Source organism: Epinephelus lanceolatus, chromosome 21, assembly GCF_041903045.1.
Source record: "Epinephelus lanceolatus isolate andai-2023 chromosome 21, ASM4190304v1, whole genome shotgun sequence".
Taxonomy (NCBI): domain Eukaryota; kingdom Metazoa; phylum Chordata; class Actinopteri; order Perciformes; family Serranidae; genus Epinephelus; species Epinephelus lanceolatus.
Genome location: NC_135754.1, coordinates 34,654,207 through 34,677,078, shown reverse-complemented (window position 1 = coordinate 34,677,078; position 22,872 = coordinate 34,654,207). Strand labels below are relative to the sequence as shown.

The window sequence follows — 22,872 nt, the reverse complement described above, 5'->3', positions numbered from 1 at the left end:
TTTTTTCATGATTTCGCACGATATGGTATACTACAGTATTTTTTTATGATTACGGACGACATGCTATACTATGGCATTTTTTCATGATTTCAGACGACATGCTATACTATGACGTTTTTTCATGATTTCAGACGACATGCTATACTATGACGTTTTTTCATGACTTGGGACGACATGTTATACTATGGTGTTTTTCAATGATTTTGGACGACATGCTATACTATGGCGTTTTTTCATGATTTCGGACGACATGCTATACTATGTATTTTTTTCCAATTTTTGACAGCATGCTATGTAATGGCGTTTTTTCATATTTTTTTGTCATTATACTACACACTATGTACACTGTGGCTTTTTTTTTAACATACTGTGATTTTTTTTTAACACTATGACTTTGACATACTACACTGTCATGAAAAACACAGCATAGTTCAACACAAAACTGTCATAATTTCATTCCCAACATGAGATTTTTTTTCTATTTAAATATGACAAACATCATGTTAATGGACTCAGATGACTTGAAAGATTTGTCATTTCAAAATGAGAATGAGATTTGAGAATTTTCATTCTAATAACAGACAGAACTGAATATTAAATTTGCTTCAGACAACACTGACATAAACATGTTTCTCATGTTTTGACAAGTTTATTTCATCATCCAGCAGTTTGCACATCATATCTTAACAGGCAATAACTCTACACTGTAAAAAAGAAAGAAGTCATCCTGTATTAGAACTGACTGCGGTTTACAAACGATTCAATTTGTCCAATAAATTTATGAACTAAATGATGAATTGATGGAGGAAATAATTCCTCTTTGACACTTTACCATCTGTCACAAATAGAAACCACAGTTCAGTTCTTCTCCACATTCAAACATCAGAAAAAATAAAATAAAAATAATAAAGTACACTTTATGAAACAGATGAAAATGTCACTGTGCAGGGGAGACACGTTCTTTGTATTTGATTTTAGTTTTTCATTGTAAACATCAAGGCGACGCTTCATTTAACAGCCCAGTCACTTCCTAATGATTTGGACAGTTCCCAAAAAGAACTGTGTGTTACATGCTATTTTTTTTCCATATTATTCCAACAACTTACACTTCGATTTATAGATTCAATCAGTTCCCTTACGATTAATTAATTGTAATTAATAGCTAATATAATGTCTTCAAGTCAGAGCACAACAGGTCTGCTGAACATGCAGAAATCTGGCCAGTTTAAACAATGATGAAAATAATAAACAAAGTAATGAATAGGTTTTAATAAACAATAAATACTAAAGTTCCCAATTAATAATTTGGGTTTTAAATAGGGTTTTTTTCTTTCAAGGAAATTCCCATTTTTTCTCTATGATTAGTAAATAATGTACAAAGTTCTTTAAAGGAAACATCCTGAGAAATTATTAGGAAATCACCGTCCCATAAAATGAAGTGTCACTCGACTTCTCAGGTCCGTCCGTTCCTCAGATTTCTAAATAAATTCCTGGTATTAAATCAGTAATTTGGCATGAAGCTGAGGAACTGTGGTATAAGCTCATCCAACGGGACAAAAATATAAAATACTGTTTGTTAAATGATGGAGTGTAAAATAAATCTAAAGTTTTGAAAAGATGACACATTCATTTATTTTACTCTACTTATTTATTCTACTCTTAATAAAACCCATCTCCGTTATTTAGCCAACAATATTATTTAAAGGTCCTGTGTGTCGGATTCAGGAGCGTCTGATGTTAGAGACGTTCATGTGTTCACATCATCCTCCGACACACTCAGCAGACGGGAAAAGTTTCAGTTGGTTGAAATCTGACACGTCACCATTAGATGTCAGTGAATCCTCCAGACTGGACCTTTAATTATAATCCTGAATCATCGGATGACTTTTAACCACGTTTGGTTTATTTCAGAATTTTATGCTATTGTCAAGAAAAACATAAATTATTTTAAACCAGAGTCAAGATGTAACTGAACACGTTTCTGTTTTAATTATTAATAACATCTGATTTTACCTAATTTAGTTTCCAGGAAACTGCGAAATTACAGGAATTTACAGACCTCTGGGAAGGAGGATTTTCACAATTAAAGTTGTTCTGAAGGTGTAACAGGTGCATCTCTGTAAAACTCAATGCAGAACCTCAGATATTAAATAGACTGTAGGGAGCCGTCTCCATAGGAACAGCTGCTGAGGCTCATGGGTACTGTAGTTCTCTGGTCGGTTCCTCCCATCTCTGATTTCATCGTTAAAAACAAACTTTATTTGGTGGATTTTATTTACAGTGTAAAAACAGCAGCGGGGACTCGCTCTGTTACAAACTGAAATCTGCTACTGTTTTTTTTATTTATTTATTTATTTTTATCTCTGTTGGACATCAGCAGCATGATCAGCTGATGTAAACAAAAACAAAAACAGGAAGTGGCACATTTCATACGTAGAGACAACAGGTCGGTAAAAACGCACTGAGCTGATGAACGGGTCGGGAATCGAACCCGCAACTGCAGGCTGAGGTCATCATGAGGTCACCATGTGACTGTCAAGTGATCAGTGTGTGTGTGTGTGTGTGTGTGTGCGCACGCGCATGTGTTCAGTCCAGAGCGGCATGCAGCAAAGCGCTTTGGGTGCCCGCCATCTTAGATTTCTTCATCTTACTGATCGCCTTCTGAAGGTCGGACTGATGAATCGGACGGATGAAGTCCTCTGATGGACTGAGAGACAGACAGGAACAGGCAGACAGACAGAGATGTTTCCATTAGCATCACTGTCATAACAATAAGTAACTATTTGTCTGATGTATCATTTAAACTGATCAATAATCAATAAAAAGATTTTTCAAGACAGACAAAATTATTTTATAATAATAATGATGATGAGGTCACTGTTTCATCGAGACAGACAGACAGACAGACAGGTACCTGTCATTCTGATTATGGACAAAGTCTCGGACACAGAGCAGTGCGGCGTCGCGGCACATCTCTCTGAGGTCACTTCCTGAGAAACCGTCTGTTTCCTTGGCAACGTCGATGAGGTCCACTGACAGGTCCACCTGCAGAGACACAGACTGGTGACCTTCAACAATAAAAGCCTTTCCTGTAGGACCACATTTAGACGGCCCACAGGTAGATCTAGACCAACACTTCCTGTTGCTGCTTCACAATAAAAGCCACAAACAGCCAGCTGCTCTGCTAGGCTTTTATTGTGAAAGGTGAGGGTTGCGATCAATCAGACCGATCCAACCAATCACAGAGCAGACGTGTTTCTGGTCTCAGAGTGTCAGTGAAGTGGACGTGATGTGTTTGAGGTGAACTTACGCTCTCGTTCTCCAGGATGAGTTTAAGGATCTGCTCCCTCTGCCTCACACTCTGCAGGAACACACACGAACACACAGGAAAACACACACACACATCACAGTTTCATCTGTGACTTTAATCATCTTCAACAGACCTGCGCTCTTATTTTGAAAATGAGGCATCACATGATTGATCAACTCCACCCACCAATACGCCCCATGGTTACATGACTCCGCCCACCAACCTATCCTGTGGTTGTGTGACTCCGCCCACAAACCTTTGACTAATCAGTCCACTCTGATCATTTTGATGAAATATGAGCATGGATGATCAGATATGGTTGTTTTTTTTGTTGTTGTTGTTGTTTTTTTTGTAATTCTTTGCAAATTGCACAATTTGAAAGGTATGTTTACTAAAAAACTCACCAAAATTTCCAGAAATTATTGCCGGGATTTGGAAAATCACCAAATTTAAGAGGCATGTTTTCTTTAAAAATCTGTGGTAAAATAAATACATTTAAATCTGTATGCCCCTCCCCTACACCAAAATAAAAAACATAAGTCCCTTTCTGCACCACCCCTCCCTACTAAAAAACAAACATAATGTCACACACGGTCCTCACAAGGATATAAGTACAAGAATGTGTGTGTGTGTGTGCGTGCGTGTGTGTATATGCGCACAGGCTGGTTGATGTGGAACCTGGTGGGCATCCTCCTCAGAATAGCAGAGTCCAGGTCCTGAGGACGATTAGTGGCTCCCATGATGATCACCTACACACACACAGACACACAGTGTCATAATAATTAATACTTATAAGATTAGTTCTCATCATCACAGGTTCCTCGTTGACTGATCTCAGGTCAGAACATACAGTATTATAATACATAAACAGTATATATATACCTGACTAGTGATGTCATGAGAACCGATACTCGCAACCGTTTGATTCGATGAAGAAAAAACAAACAAACCAAAAAAAACGACAATATTAATTTTTTTGAAATACTGGAAGAACCAAAACCAGCGTAAGAATTGGTGCTATGACTCTTCCAGAACTGATGGGGGCAGTATACGCCATATAGCTTTACAGTCCATGCCTACATTCAGAGCGAGGGGGTGAAGAGGAAGTAGAACTACACATGGCTGCCTGCTAAAGCATTCAGAATCAGTCACGGCCGCACTTTAGGCCAGAAAATAGATCTGCTAGCAATATTATTTTTTGTCTGTTTATTAATTGCTTTTAACTCGTTCCGAATTGCTTCTGAACCGTCCGTGCTCCGTGCTTCCAAACCACAGCGGTTGGGGTGCGTTTGATTTATTGTACTGGGACGTTTGATTTTTCCACAACTGGACCACCGACATCAAAAAACGCTGTTTACACCGGAACAGGACAAACAATAAATGAAACCAACAAAATTCCACACATTCTTGTGGTCGGCTCAAATGCTGTCAGCATGATTTAAATAGTAAATATTTAAATAGTTTATTGAGTTTATTGCGGAAGTTGATCAACCAAAAATAGATAAAGAGGAAAAGAGAAAAAATAGAAGTAATAATCTGTTGATAGAAATGTTATTCTATATGCAAATATTTTAATAAAGTGTTTCTTGTTTAAGTACATGGGATCTTAGGATTTTATTTTCTTTTACCTTGGTATCCACTTTGGTATCATGTAATTTTACTGGTACTGGCACCGACTACTGAATTTTTGGTATCGTGACATCCCTATATATGACTGTAGTGTGTGTGTATACGGTATATATACATATATATATACCTGACTGTAGTGTGTGTGTATACGGTGTGTATATATATAAACCTGACTGTAGTGTGTGTGTACACGGTATATATACCTGACAGTGGTGGTCTGTGTCCAGTCCGTCCCACAGACTCATGAATTGAGCCTTCATCATGGCCGTGGCTTCATGGTCTGAACTGGACCGACTCCTCAGGAACGAGTCTGTTTCAACATGGAGTCAACATTTAAAGGGACAGTGTAACATTTATTATCCATCAGCTGATCATGAAGGGACAGTGTAACATTTATTATCCATCAGCTGATCATGAAGGGACAGTTCAACATTTATTATCCATCAGCTGATCATTAAGGGGCCGTTCAACATTTATCATCCATCAGCTGATCATAAAGGGACAGTTCAACATTTATTATCCATCAGCTGATCATTAAGGGACCGTTCAACATTTATTATCCATCAGCTGATCATTAAGGGACTGTTCAACATTTATCATCCATCAGCTGATCATAAAGGGACCGTTCAACATTTATTATCCATCAGCTGATCATTAAGGGACCGTTCAACATTTATTATCCATCAGCTGATCATAAAGGGACCATTCAACATTTATTATTCGTCAGCTGATCATAAAGAAACACTTCAACATTTATTTTCCATCAGCTGATCATAAAGGGATAGTTCAACATTTATTATCCATCAGCTGATCATAACGGGACAGTTCAACATTTATTATCCATCAGCTGATCATAAAGGGACAGTTCAACATTTATTTTACATCAGCTGATCATAAAGGGACCGTTCAACATTTATTTTACATCAACTGATCATAAAGGGACAGTTCAACATTTATTGTCCATCAGCTGATCATAAAGGGACCGTTCAACATTTATTATCCATCAGCTGATCATAAAGGGACCGTTCAACATTTATTTTACATCAGCTGATCATAAAGGGACCGTTCAACATGTATTATCCATCAGCTGATCATAAAGGGAACGTTCAACATTTATCATCCATCAGCTGATCATAAAGGGACAGTTCAACATTTATTATCCATCAGCTGATCATTAAGGGACCGTTCAACATTTATTATCCATCAGCTGATCATAAAGGGACAGTTCAACATTTATTATTCGTCAGCTGATCATAAAGAGACACTTCAACATTTATTTTCCATCAGCTGATCATAAAGGGATAGTTCAACATTTATTATCCATCAGCTGATCATAACGGGACAGTTCAACATTTATTATCCATCAGCTGATCATAATGGGACCGTTCAACATTTATTTTACATCAGCTGATCATAAAGGGACCGTTCAACATTTATTTTACATCAGCTGATCATAAAGGGACAGTTCAACATTTATTATCCATCAGCTGATCATAAAGGGACTGTTCAACATTTATTTTACATCAGCTGATCATAAAGGGACAGTTCAACATGTATTATCCATCAGCTGATCATAAAGGGACCGTTCAACATTTATTATCCATCAGCTGATCATAAAGGGACAGTTCAACATTTATTATCCATCAGCTGATCATAAAGGGACAGTTCAACATTTATTATCCATCAGCTGATCATATGTTCAATAAAACATAGAAAGTCCAGATAGTGATCCACAATTTGGTCCCGCCCCCTGCCAACAATGAGACCATAGGATTGGATGCTGATGTGATTGACAGGTGTGTTTGTGTGCGTGTGTGGGTGTGTCTCACCTATCTCGTCGACGAAGATGATTGACGGCTGCAGTTTGACAGCCAATGTGAAGACAGCAGCAGCCAGCTTCTGGGACTCTCCGTACCATTTGTCCGTCAGCGTGCTCGGCTGCAGGTTGATGAAACGAAACCCCGCCTCTTTGGCCGTTGCCTTGGCGATCAGCGTTTTACCGCAGCCAGGGGGTCCATACAGCAGCACGCCTGTTACCATGGCAACAGTTGGGTGTTATGGTCAATACTCCTTTTTCTTTCCTTACTTCTTTTTCACTTTTCTTCCTTCCTCATTTATTCTCTTATCCCTTCCTTCCTTCCTTCCTTCCTTCCCTCAGTGCTACCTATATTTCATTGTTATGCTTCTTTACCGTCTTCTTTCTTTAACTCCTCCATCCTGCCTTACTCTTCTGTCATATCCTTTCTTCCTTGCATGCTTATTTTCTTTCCTCATTTCCTCTGTTCTCATCCTGAAGGAACGTCACGTTCAGGTTTATCTTAAAGCTGATTGGTTATTGATCAAACTGATCGAAGGTCAGTCTCTGAGTCTCTGACCTTTGGGGGGCTGCAGCAGTCTGGATCCCTGGAACAGGTGTCTCTTCTGAACAGGTAAGATGACCGTCTCCTTTAACTCTGTGATCACCTCGTCCAGACCAGCAATGTCCCTCCATGTGATCTGCGCGTGCGCACACACACACGCACACACACACACACACACACACACACACACACACACGTATAATATTTGTTCTATGTTTGTTTGACCTTGAATTAAAGCCTGTCAGACATGATTCAGGGTTTTATTTCTGTCTGTGTTTCAGGCAGTTGATATGTTCACACTGTTAACGTGGGAAATATCAGGTTACGCTACGCTAACTGATGTTATTTACGATATTTTATCAAATATAACGTAGTAAATGTTTCAGAATTTGAGTTTGTTGTTTTACTTTATTCAGACGTAATTTAAAATTTTCTTTATTAAAAATAGTCTCAGTTCGGACGTGTCGACCGTTCTCCATATTACCTTTAACTCCTCAGATATTAGCATGCTAACATTAGCTCCATCAGCTAGCTACACAACAGTTCCACCTGTGGCTGTAAATACTTTGTAACAACTACTGTCTACGTACGACCTGATTTGTGAGCTGCAACCTGTTTTAATTTAGTGATAAAACTTAGGTTAGCTCGAGGCTATATTTGAACAGACGAACAGGCTGTGAAACCGACTCCTGCCTGTTTGAATGTTTAATTTTACCGTTACTCTGCATCCCCTGCATGTGTTTAGCTCAGCGTCTTCATCCTTTTCTGACAGTTAGAGCTGCAACGATGGGTCAATTCATTGAGCAGGAAAGAAAATTATTTGCCAACTTTATGATAACCGATGAATCCTTTCAGTCATTTTACAGGCTAACATTTCAACATTTCATTTCCAAGTTCCAGCTTAATAAAGCTGCAGCGTTTGCTGTTTTCTTTGTTATTTATGACTGTAAATGAAGCCTCTCCAGGTTTTGGACTGTTGAGTGGACAAAAGAAGAATGACTAATAACTTATCATGAAACTAATCTGCAGATGAATTGATGATGAAAATAATGGTTAGTTGCAGTTTTACAGTTGATCTCAGCCCTGGTGTCCCTCAGGGCTCTGCTTTAGCTCCTCTGGTGGACATGATGTTTAATTAAATGTCTTCAGTCTGCAGTCGAGTCGTCACAGCTCTGGACGTCAGCCTGCTGCTTCACTGTCAAACTTAGTTTTATTTATTCTACCTTTGTCTGAGTCTTAGTTCCTCAACATGTGTCATATTTCTGTGTCCTCTTTTCCACTGAGCCCTTTAACCGCTTTTCTGGAGACGACACACATCAGACAGTAAATAACAGAACGTACCTGCATGCTGAGCGGGTCGACCAGGTGAGCGGCAATGCTCATCTCATATTCAGACAACTTCACGTTTTTAACTCCGATCTGACGCATCAGCTTCTCAGCCTGAGGGAGACAAAACCAAAGACAGGTGTGAGACAGACAGGTCACTGAGACAGGCCCATCCAGTGGCTGCTGGAGCTCTCAGTCGTCATCACATGATCTTCATCAGCACATGGAAATTAACAGCAGAGCAAACTGCATCTGCTGAGGAAGAGCCTGGAACTTTGTGGTTGGTGTAATAGCAGATGTTCTGGAGATGCTGCTCTCTTCCTATTGGTCAGCAGGACAGACATCTGCGTCTCTGACCGGAAAACACTTCTAAGAGAATTCCGCTGAAAATCTGTCTGTCTGCCTGTCTCTCTAGCAGGGATGCATGATACACATCAGTCTGATAGATTATCAGCTGCTAACGGGACATTTTTATGAATATGCATTTTTCCGATAATTAGGATTGAAGCTGATAAAATGAAGCCAGACTGCTTTCACTGACTTAACAAGGGGCAGCATCTACAGTACAGGCCAAAAGTTTGGACACACCTTCTCATTCAATGCGTTTTCTTTATTTTCATGACTATTTACATTGTAGATTCTCACTGAAGGCATCAAAACTATGAATGAACACATGTGGAGTTATGTACTTAACAAAAAAAGGTGAAATAACTGAAAACATGTTTTATATTCTAGTTTCTTCAAAATAGCCACCCTTTGCTCTGATTACTGCTTTGCACACTCTTGGCATTCTCTCCATGAGCTTCAAGAGGTAGTCACCACCGGAGCTACATGTGCCTTTACACTTCAGCCCGACAAAACTTGGCAAAGTGTTTATTCAAAGAAAACAGTAGTGTGTTAAACACACTGTTGTGTTACAGAAGTGAAGTGGCTTTAAGTGTGGAGGTGTTTAATTCAATTTAAAAAGCTTTATTTGAATGAGATACAAATGCTGACATCACCAGAACAGGTGTGAAGTATATTTAAAAACTATAAATACAATACTGGAGATTTATTCATATACCGGTGGCTGCTGATTGGACACAGCTCTGACACACCCACCAAACAAGAAAAAACACCTCAAAGCGTGCCCCCGCTGTTTAAGCCCCGTCTCACCTGTTTCTGAGCCTCCACCTTCTGCTTCCTGGTGGGGTCGATGGCGTCCACCATCCACTTGATGGTGAAGTAGGTGACAGCTCCGAATATGGTGAGGCGGAAGAGCAGGCCAATGACCTCGTTCCTGCCCAGAGGACGGGCGATGTTTTCAGCCGGGACCTCTCTCAGCACCATTGTCAAGGTCAGAGGTCACAGGAAGTACACAGGAAGTACACGCAGGGCTGCAGAGGAACGACAACACAACACACTGAAGTTTTCTGTCTCCAATAAAACTGAAACAAATTGTCAGAAAATCATCAATTTAACGATTTGAATCAGAGCAAAGGAACATTTTTTTCACAAAATAAATTCATAAACATGTTTCTGACCAAATGTTATAGAAAAGTTAATTAATATTAAACTGGATACTGAAGAATAATCAATAAGTTAATGTCTGTTTCAGTTTTAATTTCAGTTTAATAAAGTGAACTACTTTTACTTTTGGCGACAAGCCGAATTAAAAAGCAGCTCCTGGTGAGTAGTTTCTGATCTCCAGTTATGATCTGACAGCTTTGTCTTGATGATAAGACGCAGGGAAATCGTAAAATTAAAGATTTTTAAACGGAGTTTGGTGAGCCGATCTTTTGGTCTCGGACCGTCTCTGATTGGATAGAAACTTATGTTTGATCGGAGCCGATTTGAAGAGCAGCTCCTGCTGAATCATCTCTGACGTCCACCATCATCTTGTAGTTTCGTCTTTGAAACACCGACAGAACAAACTGTAAATTACCGAAGTTTTGATCCGAGTCTGGCGGGACGCTGCTGTCGGTGACTGGTTCCGACACACACCGGCTCTGTCACTGACAATGAGCTTCACTTTCACTTTTCCCACAGGAAACTACTGGACCCGGTCTTGAACTCCTGCAGGTCCCCGGACCACAGTCTGGGACCCTTCAGTGTTAAAAGCGAAAGGACTTTTGCGTGCTAGCTACTAACTTTAGCATTAGCTTGACCTTCTCGCCCCCCCGGCGGGAACAGAGCGGCTCCTCACCGGACAAACCGGCAGATAGCACTGCCGGTAACTAACCGCGGAGCGTCGACTCCTCTGTTAGAACGGTGACGGGAAAACAAACAGAAAATCTCCGTTTATCCGGTAAAATGTGACGAGCGCTTACCTCCGGTATTCACGTCACGCAGCTGAAACACTTCCTGGGTTTGCTCTTCGGTGGTGTTGGAGCAGGTAGCTGGTTTGTTTTCTTCTTCTACTGTGTTTAACTGTAACAGACTGAGACTCAGTGGCGCCACCTTTAGGGCCGGAGCGGACACTATTAAAATAATGTCTAATGTTGTCTATAAACAACATAACTCACTTGTATATATTATATATTTAAAAAGATTATATGATGCTAGATAATATAATATAATATAATATTAAAATATATATTAATAAAGTCTAAACATAATTAATAATCTGATGATGAGAGGAGTAACGTGTCAATGTACTGTTGGATTTTATCATCACAGTAATATAGTTCATATATTAATAAATTAATATAATAATAACAATAACAATTATTATTACTATTATTATTATTATTATTATTATTATTATTTTGTAACATAATAAAATAACATTTTCTATTAAAGGAGCTGGCTCCCCTCCTCTGATATGAACACCATTAACACAAATATAAAAACCTTTATAAAGAAAAAACAACATATATGTTTTCAACTTAAATATCTTTTTTTTTTTCTGTGCTGAGACATAAAAAATATTTCAACCCAAAACACTTTATAATTAAAATATATTGTCTGGACTAAATATATTTGTTTATGTATATATAACATAAATATAACATTAAAAATATATATAATAAAATAGAAAATAAAAACGATTGTTAATCCTCATCCTGAGTAACTGAGGTTTGAGTTCAACTGATCTTTGTTTTACTTCAATTTCTAATTAAAATCCTATTTGTTTTAATTATTTATATGACTTATTATTATATTAAGAGTGTTTGATTTAAATAAAGGTTTAGAAATGTGTATTTTAAGATCTGTGAATATAGAATTATTCCAGAATTATAATTAAATTAATTAAAAACATGAACAAACACATTTAGTTCAGACAATATAGTTTAATGAAGGTACACGTCCACACCAGCAGGTGGCGCTGTAACACAACTCATAACCATCTGAACTGAGGACTTCATGTCTGAACGTCTGCTACTGACTAACTACTAACGTCTCTATGAACAGGAAGTGATTTATAAATATTTACAGATCTGTTTTAAACTCTGTTCGAGTATTCAGCTGTTAAACACATTAAATCATATCAAATAATAATCTATAAAATATGTGACACATAATAAGACGTCACACACTGTACCGTGTGTACCGGTCCAGATGTGCAGCGGCTCTCGGGGCCCGGAGGGTTTGTTACGTAACGTCAGCGACACTCTGCGGGTTGCCAGGTTGTGACTGAAGATCCTCTCTGATGTTCCCTTGGCGTTTCTGTGATTGATATTGTAAAGGGGGGATAAACAGACCGGAACCTGGCAACCCCGCGTGCTGACAGGATGCGTTTGGTTCTGGGAGTCCAGCTAGCAGCTAACAGTTAGCATCGTCAAGTCAGGCGGAGTGACGCAACAACAGGATATGACGGGTTTTCCAGAATAAAAGCACAATACGTCATCCAGTGTACTTTTTTTATAGGCTATCTTTATCATATAAATATTTACAGTCTGAGTAAACAGATAAATATTAATGAAAGATCGAATAACCATAGATAAAAAATTACAAAAATGAAACGTGTACCTGGATAGTTACATTACTCTGAAAATAAAACCAAACAGAATAGAACAAAATAATAAAACACAAAGATAAATAAATAAATACTGAGCTTCTGATTTCAACTTAAATATCCATTTTTCTGTGCTGTGGCATAAAAAATATTTTAACTAAACATTAAAAAGATAAAAAATAAAATAAAACTTTCATATTTTGACACAGATTTGTTTTAATGATGATGATAAATGATGATGTATTATTATAGATGACTCTAAAGTCATTAAAATGAGCTGCAACATTAAAATGATCAACACATTCTGTCACATGTTCAGTATGAACGCAGAAACCACAGAACACCTGCTCTGCACCTGTGACACAATCCAAAGGTTAAAAAACCTGCTCCCAAAATCCAGAAATATCGACTTTCAGAGTTCAGAATCATTTCTGTTTATCAACACGACTGTCTTTATACAGACATGTCGCTGTGACAAATCCCTCCACAGTGGAGTACAATAAAAAGAAGTTTTTCATTACTGAATAAATATCTAAAAAAAAAAAAAAAAAAAAAAAAAAGATTAAAAATACTGAGACACTTATGTTAAATTATGATTTACTTTAGCCCACTGTTTGCTTTCTATGTAAAAGCAAGCATTATTATTATACACAATAATAATAGTAATAATAATAATAATAATAATAATAATATTAATAATAAATTAAAGAAAAAGTGTAAGTAATATTCAGTTAAATCTACAGGCTGAGACAAGACAAAAACAACCATCAGTTAAAAATACTTGCTAGGAGAAAGCGGTGGTAAAAAAAAATGTCTTATGGTTTATGTGTGTTATTTGTGTTAATTTTTATTCATATTTATTATTATCACAGATGTGAGTCTACCTGTGGAAATATTAGTTTTGTTTTATAAAATAAAAAAATAAGTTAAATAAATAATGTTCTTCCGCAGCCTCGGGGGTTTATCCAAATCAAAGCTTTCAATCAGAGTCTTATTTTGAAGGCGCTGAGCGGATGTGTCTCTTGTCTCTACCTTGTCTCCGTGTCTGTCTCTTGTCTCTTTCTCCGCATCGGAGAGATTTTCTCTCCGCCGATTCGCGTCCAATCACGGCGACTCTGCTGCACACCGAGGCCGGGAACAGTCCAACTGGATCCATCCGCCGTCCGGAGGTCTGGAGCTCAGCCGAGGATACAGCCGCGGATGGTTGTGTCTCCAGGCGGGGGACCTGGCAGCCCGGGCCCGCAGCGGGAGCAGGGAGGAGGCCCCGACGCCCCCTTGTTCTGACCCAGAAAACAGCACCGACAGCCGGCCTGCCTGTCAACTAGAAGGCCGGTTAGCTGCTGGCCTCTCCGGAGCTCACAGGGAGGCTCCCGGGGAGCACCGTTAACGGGATCGTTTGCATCCCACCGGACTTATTTTGGTTCTAATTACCGATCACACGGATCCATCCGCACTGACGGATTTTAACAGCGACCTTCTGGAAACCCGGGAGCTGGCGGCTAGCTAGCTTCAGGCTAGCTGTCCCAGTTAGCTTCTGTCCCCGGTAACCAGACAGCGGAGGCTCCGGAGCGGGGAACGGAGGAGCACGGTCGGTCTCCAAGTACCTTCTCATCGTTTCTACGGACCTCACCGGAGACACCGATCATGGCTGCTGCCTTAATCAAGGAGATTGTGAGCAGAAATAAAAGACGCTACCAGGAGGACGGCTTCGACCTGGACCTGACCTGTATCCTTTCACTGTTCGACACTTTTACTGCCATTTACCTGCTCTCCGTTAGCCCGCTGCGCTGTGCAGGACTCCGTTTAAATATATTGAAATTTAATGACGCCGCCCGTGTCGGCCGACAGGCTGCTCATATAAATCACGACTTTATGACAGATAGAGCTGCTCATCATATCGGCGTGCATGCAGCCGTTAAACAACCAAACTACGGTGTAATAATCACGTCTTTAAGAAGCAGTGCAGCGCTGCGGGATCTGGAGTCTGAATCGATGTCAGCAGCGCCCACAGCAAACTGTTACACGTTAACTAATCCTAAAAATGCCTTTAGTGTCATAAAATGCTCCTTACAGGGTGATGTTGGTCTGATTTTCAGCTGTTTGGAGCAGCTGGTAGAATACTCTCAGGTTTACGGGAATATATGTTGACATTTTGACAGTTTGCCTTAAATTGGCAGTTTTTTAAACGGAGTTCGGAGCGCAGGCTGCAGGAGAATGGGACTGAATGGGACTAGCTGACGTTAGCAGACGTTTGTCTCCAGTCTGTCTTTAATGATGTGGTCCAGATGTTTTTGGATCATCTCTCAACAGGATGTCCGGTCCAGTCTTTTACGGCTCGGCAGAAAAACGGTTTTATTCGCTCGTGAGTTGTTTTTATGATTTGTTTTTATTTGAGGGAGCAGATGCTAACAGGCTAAGCTAACAGTGGTGTCAGTGGCGTTGCATCAGTCCGGAGAGCTAACGTTAGCACACCGAGACACACTTTAATAATTGCTGTTCTAATAATATTATAGTAATTACTAAGACAGTGATTTTATTATATTAACAGTAATTATTACAGCTGCAACTAACGATTATTTTCATCGTTGATTAATCTGCCCTTTATTTTCTTGATCAATCGATTATTGGTTTTGGCAATAAAATAAAACAGGTCACGTCATCATCACTGATGACAAAGAAAAGCGTCATATTCTCACATTTAAGAATCATATCATATATATCAATTATGCTGCCCCACAGTTTAGATTCGCGTGTGGTATCTGAGGTATTTCTTTATGTTCTGGTTGGAGTTGATAAATGTGTCGGCTCTGATTTAATAAAACCCAGCAGGTAGTCTTACATCACTTCCGGTTGGTGTTTGCAGCTTCCTCAGAGACTCCTCACACATCTGGGTCACAACTGGTTCAGTGTGCTGCATCAACACGAACAAGATTTGAACACCTATGATTTTAACATCCAAACAAATACAACAGATACAACGACTGTCACCTCAAATCAGTCTGTACAACAGGAACCACAGTCACAAAACACTGTCAGGTCGATTATCAGTTGTACTATTGGTATATTATTGGTAGATTATCAGTTGTGTTATTGGTATATTTTTCTGTATTTTGTATAGTTGTAGTGTTTATGGATTTATGTGAAACTGATGTTTTCTTGAGAGACTGGTTTGCTGTATCTGGTGGTTGTGTTGCTGTATCTGCAGGTTGAGTTGCTGTATCTGGTGGTTGTGTTGCTGTATCTGGTGGTTGTGTTGCTGTATCTGCAGGTTGAGTTGTTGTATCTGGTGGTTGTGTTGCTGTATCTGCTGGTTGAGTTGCTGTATCTGTTGGTTGAGTTGCTGTATATGGCGGTTGAGTCGCTGTATCTGATGGTTGTGTTGCTGTATCTGGTGGTTGTGTTGCTGTATCTGCAGGTTGAGTTGCTGTATCTGATGGTTGTGTTGCTGTATCTGATGGTTGTGTTGCTGTATCTGGCAGTTGAGTTGCTGTATCTGCTGGTTGTGTTGCTGTATCTGATGGTTGTGTTGCTGTATGTGGCGGTTGAGTTGCTGTATCTGATGGTTGAGTTGCTGTATCTGCTGGTTGTGTTGCTGTATCTGATGGTTGTGTTGCTGTATGTGGCGGTTGTGTTGCTGTATCTGGTGGTTGAGTTGCTATATCTGATGGTTGAGTCGCTTGAGTTGCTGTATCTGATGGTTGAGTTGCTGTATCTGTTGGTTGAGTTGCTGTATGTGGTGGTTGTGTCGCTGTATCTGATGGTTGTGTTGCTGTATCTGGTAGTCGTGTTGCTGTATGTGATGGTTGTGTTGCTGTATCTGATGGTTGTGTTGTTGTATCTGGTGGTTGTGTTGCTGTATCTGGCGGTTGTGTTGCTGTATCTGATGGTTGTGTTGCTGTATCTGGTGGTTGAGTTGCTGTATCTGATGGTTGTGTTGCTGTATCTGATGGTTGTGTTGCTGTATCTGGTGGTTGTGTTGCTGTATCTGGTGGTTGAGTTGCTGTATCTGATGGTTGTGTTGCTGTATCTGGTGGTTGTGTTGCTGTATCTGGTGGTTGAGTTGCTGTATCTGATGGTTGTGTTGCTGTATCTGATGGTCGTGTTGCTGTATCTGATGGTCATGTTGCTGTATCTGGTGGTTGTGTTGCTGTATCTGATGGCTGAGTTGCTGTATCTGGTGGTTGTGTTGCTGTATCTGGTGGTTGTGTTGCTGTATCTGGTGGTTGAGTTGCTTGAGTTGCTGTATCTGATGGTTGAGTTGCTGTATGTGGTGATTGAGTTGCTGTATCTGATGGTTGTGTTGCTGTATCTGGTGGTTGAGTTGCTGTATCTGTTGGTTGAGTTGCTGTATCTGAGGGTTGTGTTTCTGTATCTGATGGTTGTGTTGATGTATCTGATGGTTGTGTTGATGTATCTGGTGGTTACATCAACACAACCATTGTGTTGCTGTATCTGGTGGTTGAGTTGCTGCATCTGTTGGTCGTGTTGCTGTATCTGATGGTTGTGTTGCTGTATCTGGTGGTTGTGTTGCTGTATCTGGTGGTTGAGTTGCTGTATCTGATGGTTGTGTTGCTGTATCTGATGGTTGTGTTGCTGTATCTGGTGGTTGTGTTGCTGTATCTGGTGGTTGAGTCGTATCTGGTGGTCGTGTTGCTATATCTGGTGGTTGTGTTGCTGTATCTGATGGTTGAGTTGCTGTATCTGGTGGTTGTGTTGCTGTATCTGGTGGTTGTGTTGCTGTATCTCGTGGTTGAGTTGCTGTATCTCATGGTTGAGTTGCTGTATCTGATGGTTGAGTTGCTTGACTTGCTGTATCTGATGGTTGAGTTGCTGTATCTGATGGTTGAGTCGCTGTATCTGGAGGTTGTGTTGCTGTATCTGGTGGTTGTGTTGCTGTATCTGGTGGTTGAGTTGCTGTATCTGATGGTTGTGTTGCTGTATCTGATGGTTGTGTTGCTGTATCTGGTGGTTGTGTTGCTGTATCTGATGGTTGAGTTGCTTGAGTTGCTGTATCTGATGGTTGAGTTGCTGTATGTGGCGATTGAGTCGCTGTATCTGATGGTTGTGTTGCTGTATCTGGTGGTTGTGTTGCTGTATCTGGTGGTTGAGTTGCTGTATCTGGTGGTCGTGTTGCTGTATCTGATGGTCGTGTTGCTGTATCTGGTGGTTGTGTTGCTGTATCTGGTGGTTGAGTTGCTGTATCTGCTGGTCATGTTGCTGTATCTGATGGTTGAGTTGCTGTATCTGGTGGTTGTGTTGCTGTATCTGGTGGTTGTGTTGCTGTATCTGATGGTTGTGTTGCTGTATCTGGTGGTTGAGTTGCTGTATCTGATGGTTGTGTTTCTGTATCTGTTGGTTGAGTTGCTGTATCTGATGGTTGTGTTGCTGTATCTGATGGTTGTGTTGATGTATCTGGTGGTTACATCAACACAACCATTGTGTTGCTGTATCTGATGGTTATGTTGCTGTATCTGGTGGTTGTGTTGCTGTATCTGATGGTTGTGTTGATGTATCTGATGGTTGTATTGCTGTATCTGATGGTTGTGTTGCTGTATCTGATGGTTGTGTTGCTGTATCTGATGGTTGTGTTGCTGTATCTGTTGGTTGAGTTGCTGTATCTGATGGTTGTGTTGATGTATCTGATGGTTGTGTTGATGTATCTGGTGGTTGTGTTGATGTATCTGATGGTTGTGTTGATGTATCTGGTGGTTACATCAACACAACCATTGTGTTGCTGTATCTGGTGGTTGAGTTGCCTCATCTGTTGGTCGTGTTGCTGTATCTGCTGGTCGTGTTGCTGAATCTGCTGGTCGTGTTGCTGAATCTGCTGGTCATGTTGCTGTGTCTGATGGTCGTGTTGCTGCATCTGTTGGTCGTGTTGCTGTATCTGGTGGTCATGTTGCTGTATCTGCTGGTCATGTTGCTGTATCTGCTGGTCATGTTGCTGTGTCTGATGGTCGTGTTGCTGTATCTGCTGGTCGTGTTGCTGTGTCTGATGGTCGTGTTGCTGTATCTGCAGGTTGTTTTGTCAGTATTTTTATGTGAACATGTGAAGTCGTTCTGAGAGGCTGCAGAGTGTGTGTGTGTGTGTGCGTGTTTGTGTGTGTGTGTGTGTGTGTGTGTGTGTAAAATGATGACATCATGGCGTTTTACAGGAGAGACGTGTGGACTAGAGGAGCTGAAGGAACAAAGAATCAGAGATGAAGAAAAGGAGGAAAAGGAAGAGTTGCTGGCGTCCTTCTGTCCCCTGATCAGGCGACATCTCACTCTGTCTCTGTTTCCTGTCTCAATGCTAAGCTAAGCTAAGCTAACAGGCTGCTGTACAGACATGAAAGGACGAGGTGTGATCATGTGATTGAGTGTTAAATTCTCCCTGTTATCCTCACAGCTCTTCAGCTGCATGCTGGGAAATGTCGGAAACACTGACTGATTAAAATCAGATTGTTTCTCAGAGCTGTTATAAAAATTGATCTTTAACCAATCGATCAGATATTTATCCGAACATCATAGCGATGGGTTTCCCCGCCGAGCGTCTGGAGGGAGTATACAGGAACAACATCGACGACGTCGTGCGGTGAGACAGCCTCACATGTTGTGGTTCATCAGTTTACTTCCTGCTGATCTGTGTCTGTTTAATCACACCTTTGCTTCCTGTCTGTCTGTCTGACTGTCTGTCTGTCTCTCTCTCTCTCTCAGGTTTTTGGACTCAAAACACAAGAATCACTACAAGATCTACAATCTGTAAGTGTCTGATTTTTATATAGTTTAAGTTATTTTTGGTCAGACATCCTCGGTGCTGGAAAGTTACTACATTTACTTTAGTACAGTTTGAAGTATTCTTACTTTACTCGAGTATCTGCACTTTCTGCTACTTTAGACATCTCGTCTCGCTGTGACACAGGTCAGTTTGGAGGACTCTGTCACTGGTTGGTGTAACATCTGTCTGTCTGTTTGTCCACAGATGTGCAGAGCGTCATTACGACACATCAAAGTTCAACTGTCGAGGTGAGTCACTGAGAATGCAGACTGACACAGTAAAGTCTTTTATGTTGGCGCCTCGCCAAGTCAAACCGCGCTGCGCTCATTCGTGTTTCCGTCACCTGTTTAAATGCGCCGAGTCGGCTGAGGTGGAGTCGGGCGCCGTCCACCTCCACACAGTGTGCGGTGACATCAGCGATGTGTTTGGATAAAAAGCATCATAAATAAGGAAGTTTCATCTCTAGTTAAAAACAGACTGAGAGGAAATACAAGACTTTAAAGGTTAACGGCATCTTTTAAGGTGGAACATTTTCTTACATGTCACTTAATGCATGACTTCATTTCATGAATCAGGTAACAACCATTAAATGTCGATACTCAGATCGTTCCTTTTGTTTTTATGCTTCGGCGGCAGCTGCAGCCACAGTTTTGTTTTCAGGTTGTCCGACCGTCCCATCCTCGTGAACACAGTATCTCAAAAACACCTTGAGGGAGTTTCCTTAAATTTGGCACAAACGTCCACCTGGACTCAACGATGAGCTAGGTGATAGTTCTGGTTATAGTCTCTCTTGATGACATGCTGTTGTGATGATTGGACCTTCAAACCTTAAAAATGTTTAAAAAGTTCAAGCGGATTCTTGGAACTTTATAAATAGATATTACATTTCCTCACTTGGAGAAAAATAAGGGCAGAGCTTTGTTTGGTGAGCTTCAGCAGCATCACACCAACAGTCCGCCGCCGAGACATTTCATCATCGCAGCAGCGAGCTGTCAGAAGTTAAAGACACAGCTTGAATGAGGTCGTCATGTTGGATGGAGACACAAACTCCTGCTGTGCTGAGCTGACACACTGAGTCAGACTGAGTCAAGCTGAGTCTCTGTCCTGTCTGTGTCTCTGTCAGTTGCTCAGTACCCGTTCGAGGACCACAACCCGCCCCAGCTGGAGCTGATCAAGCCGTTCTGCGAGGACCTGGATCAGTGGCTCAGCGAAGACGAGCAGCACGTCGCCGCCATCCACTGCAAGGCGGGAAAAGGTCGCACCGGCGTCATGATCTGTGCCTACCTGCTGCACCGAGGCAAGTTCCAGGAGGCTCAGGAAGCCCTGGACTTCTATGGGGAGGTCCGCACCCGCGACAAGAAGGTAACAGTGACGTCAGCGTTTGAGATGAAGTAGAACCAGAGACAGACGCTGAGTTCTGTCTAGAAACAAACACCTGGATGAGTTATATTTCTGGGTGTGTGTGTGTGTGTGTTCAGGGCGTGACCATCCCCAGTCAGCGGCGTTACGTCATCTACTACAGCTTCCTGCTGAGGAACCAGCTGCTGTACAAACCTGTCGCCCTGCTCTTCCACAAGATGCTTTTTGAAACCATCCCCATGTTCACCGGAGGCACCTGCAGTAAGTCTGTCTGTCTGTCTGTCTGTCTGTCTGTTTAGGTGTCTGACTTCAGACAGACAGTTAACTGGTCGATGTGTTTGTGGTGCAGATCCTCAGTTTGTGGTGTACCAGCTGAAGGTGAAGATCCACACCTCTAACCCTGCCCACACCCGACGGGAAGACAAACTGATGCTGTTCGAGTTCCCGCAGCCACTTCCTGTCTGCGGAGACATCAAGGTGGAGTTCTTCCACAAGCAGAACAAGATGATGAAGAAGGTGAGGAGGAGGGTCAGTAGTGCGACATGTTCTTCACCTGTCTCAGAGTGCTGGTTGAACCTCTTCTGTCCTTCCAGGAAAAGATGTTCCACTTCTGGGTCAACACGTTTTTCATACCGGGGCCGGAGGAGAACCTTGTCAAACTGGAGAACGGCAGTGCCGGGACGCCGCGGGAACCGGCCGACAGAATGCAGCAGAATCCGGGGATGATGATGATGACGACTACGACGATGATGATGGGAGGAGAAACCAACGATAGAGACTTCCTGGTTCTCACTCTGACCAAGAACGACCTAGACAAGGCCAACAAAGACAAGGCCAACAGGAACTTCTCCCCGAACTTCAAGGTAAAACATTTATGTTGGTTTCACCGTGCAGCGTGAGAAAAACACAGGATGTTGGGGGCGGGACTCTCCAGGCCATTAATGTCGGCACAGTGTCCAGTGATCACATATTGTCATATTTCACCAGACACAGTATGAAATGACTGCGTACTGTTGGAGAGTACTTTCTGTAGACAGTAAAGTTTGATCCACCAGGGCCTTCAGCAATCCGATGACCTCACCTAAACATACAGTTACTGGTAGCGACGGGCTGCGGCTTTACAAAAGGCGGTGCCTCCAGCCGCCATCACCATCAGCAGGTTTCCACATCGCTGCATGATTATACTCTAACGGTCGACCTGTTTTTATCGTCTGCTTCAGGTGAAACTGTATTTTACCAAGACGGTAGAGGAAGGAGCGAACTGTGACGCCAGCAGCACGTCGGCCTCGGTGACACCGGACGTCAGCGACAACGAACCGGATCACTACCGCTACTCAGACACAACGGACTCGGACCCGGAGAACGAGCCGTTTGAAGATGACCATCACAATCAGATCACAAAAGTCTGACACACACACACACATACACACACTGTCTCTCTCACACACACACACACATACAGATATATATGTGTATATATATATATTCAGTATGTTTACACACTCATGAGCCCGTTACTGAGACTAGCGTGTTGTTAGCTAACGGGATGATGTAACCAATGGACCACGGCTGATCTGTGGGACTCACAGAGCTCAGATCAGTTTATAAGACCCCACCCCCCCACCCACCCCACCCCCCATCTTCTGCTCAATGCACAGCTGGACAATCACATGGTGAGGAGGGCGGGGATTAACGTGTGGGCGGGGCCAGGCCGGGCAAATGCACGGCGAATGGACAATGAGACAGATGAATGGACAGACAGGAGATTTTAAAAAATAAAAGAGTAAAACTTGAATATAAACAAACTGAAAGACAAGTAGACTTCTTTAGTGACTACACCAAGATGTTTGTTGGATAAATACCCACAACCCCTGTGTGTCCTTCCTTCCTTTCTTCCTTCCTGACCAGTTGTAGGAAACTTTATACCGACCAATTTTATTTTTCCATTTCTTCAATCTTCAATTGTGTTAAGCTGTTTCTGAGAGCTGACACTTCTCTCTGTGTGCACACGTCCAACTTTTCAGCCCAAATTTACAAACCTTACTTTTTTTTTTTTTTTGAACTCGTCTCAGACGTCGCAGGTTTCTGAAGGCCAGTGATGATATCTGCAAATTTCAGCAAAATTATATCTGCACTTAAAATCAGGAAGTCATTATGTTGCAGAGTTTCTCTTGTCACGTTTAACTGGGACTGA

General features: G+C 41.4%; 2 protein-coding genes across 4 annotated transcripts; one reads left to right on the top strand and one right to left on the bottom strand.

Annotated features, from left to right (window-relative positions):
• Positions 1–636: 636 nt before the first annotated feature.
• Positions 637–11,064, bottom strand: atad1b (ATPase family AAA domain containing 1b). Of its 3 annotated transcripts, none has more exons than XM_033611868.2 (10): positions 10,935–11,064; positions 9,781–10,001; positions 8,641–8,739; positions 7,315–7,435; positions 6,769–6,969; positions 5,143–5,249; positions 3,970–4,059; positions 3,311–3,361; positions 2,915–3,045; positions 637–2,707 (listed from the first exon to the last, which is right to left on the bottom strand). In XM_033611868.2, the coding sequence occupies exons 2-10, from the start codon at positions 9,952–9,954 to the stop codon at positions 2,587–2,589; spliced, it is 1,095 nt and encodes a 364-aa protein (XP_033467759.1). In that variant the 5' UTR covers positions 9,955–10,001; positions 10,935–11,064; the 3' UTR covers positions 637–2,586. The 3 variants fall into 3 exon arrangements, with proteins under 3 accessions (XP_033467759.1, XP_033467760.1, XP_078019347.1); XM_033611869.2 differs by lacking the exon at positions 10,935–11,064 and adding an exon at positions 10,550–10,850; XM_078163221.1 differs by lacking the exon at positions 10,935–11,064 and adding an exon at positions 10,259–10,402.
• A 2,711-nt stretch (positions 11,065–13,775) lies between these two features.
• Positions 13,776–22,483, top strand: ptenb (phosphatase and tensin homolog B). Its single transcript, XM_033610953.2, has 9 exons — positions 13,776–14,288; positions 19,052–19,136; positions 19,259–19,303; positions 19,524–19,567; positions 20,443–20,681; positions 20,798–20,939; positions 21,028–21,194; positions 21,272–21,541; positions 21,899–22,483. Exons 1-9 carry the CDS (start codon positions 14,207–14,209, stop codon positions 22,085–22,087), a joined length of 1,263 nt encoding a protein of 420 aa, XP_033466844.1. The 5' UTR covers positions 13,776–14,206; the 3' UTR covers positions 22,088–22,483.
• The last annotated feature ends 389 nt before the right edge of the window (positions 22,484–22,872 follow it).

Coding starts and splice junctions, on each gene's coding strand:
- atad1b (XM_033611868.2), bottom strand. CDS start 9,954: ATGGTGCTGAGAGAGGTCCCGGCTGAAAACATCGCCCGTCCTCTGGGC. Junction 5,250..6,768: donor CATCTTCGTCGACGAGATAG/GTGAGACACACC, acceptor ATGTTGAAACAG/ACTCGTTCCTGAGGAGTCGG. Junction 2,708..2,914: donor GTCCATAATCAGAATGACAG/GTACCTGTCTGT, acceptor TCTGTCTCTCAG/TCCATCAGAGGACTTCATCC.
- ptenb (XM_033610953.2), top strand. CDS start 14,207: ATGGCTGCTGCCTTAATCAAGGAGATTGTGAGCAGAAATAAAAGACGC. Junction 19,137..19,258: donor AACATCGACGACGTCGTGCG/GTGAGACAGCCT, acceptor TCTCTCTCTCAG/GTTTTTGGACTCAAAACACA. Junction 19,304..19,523: donor CACTACAAGATCTACAATCT/GTAAGTGTCTGA, acceptor GTTTGTCCACAG/ATGTGCAGAGCGTCATTACG.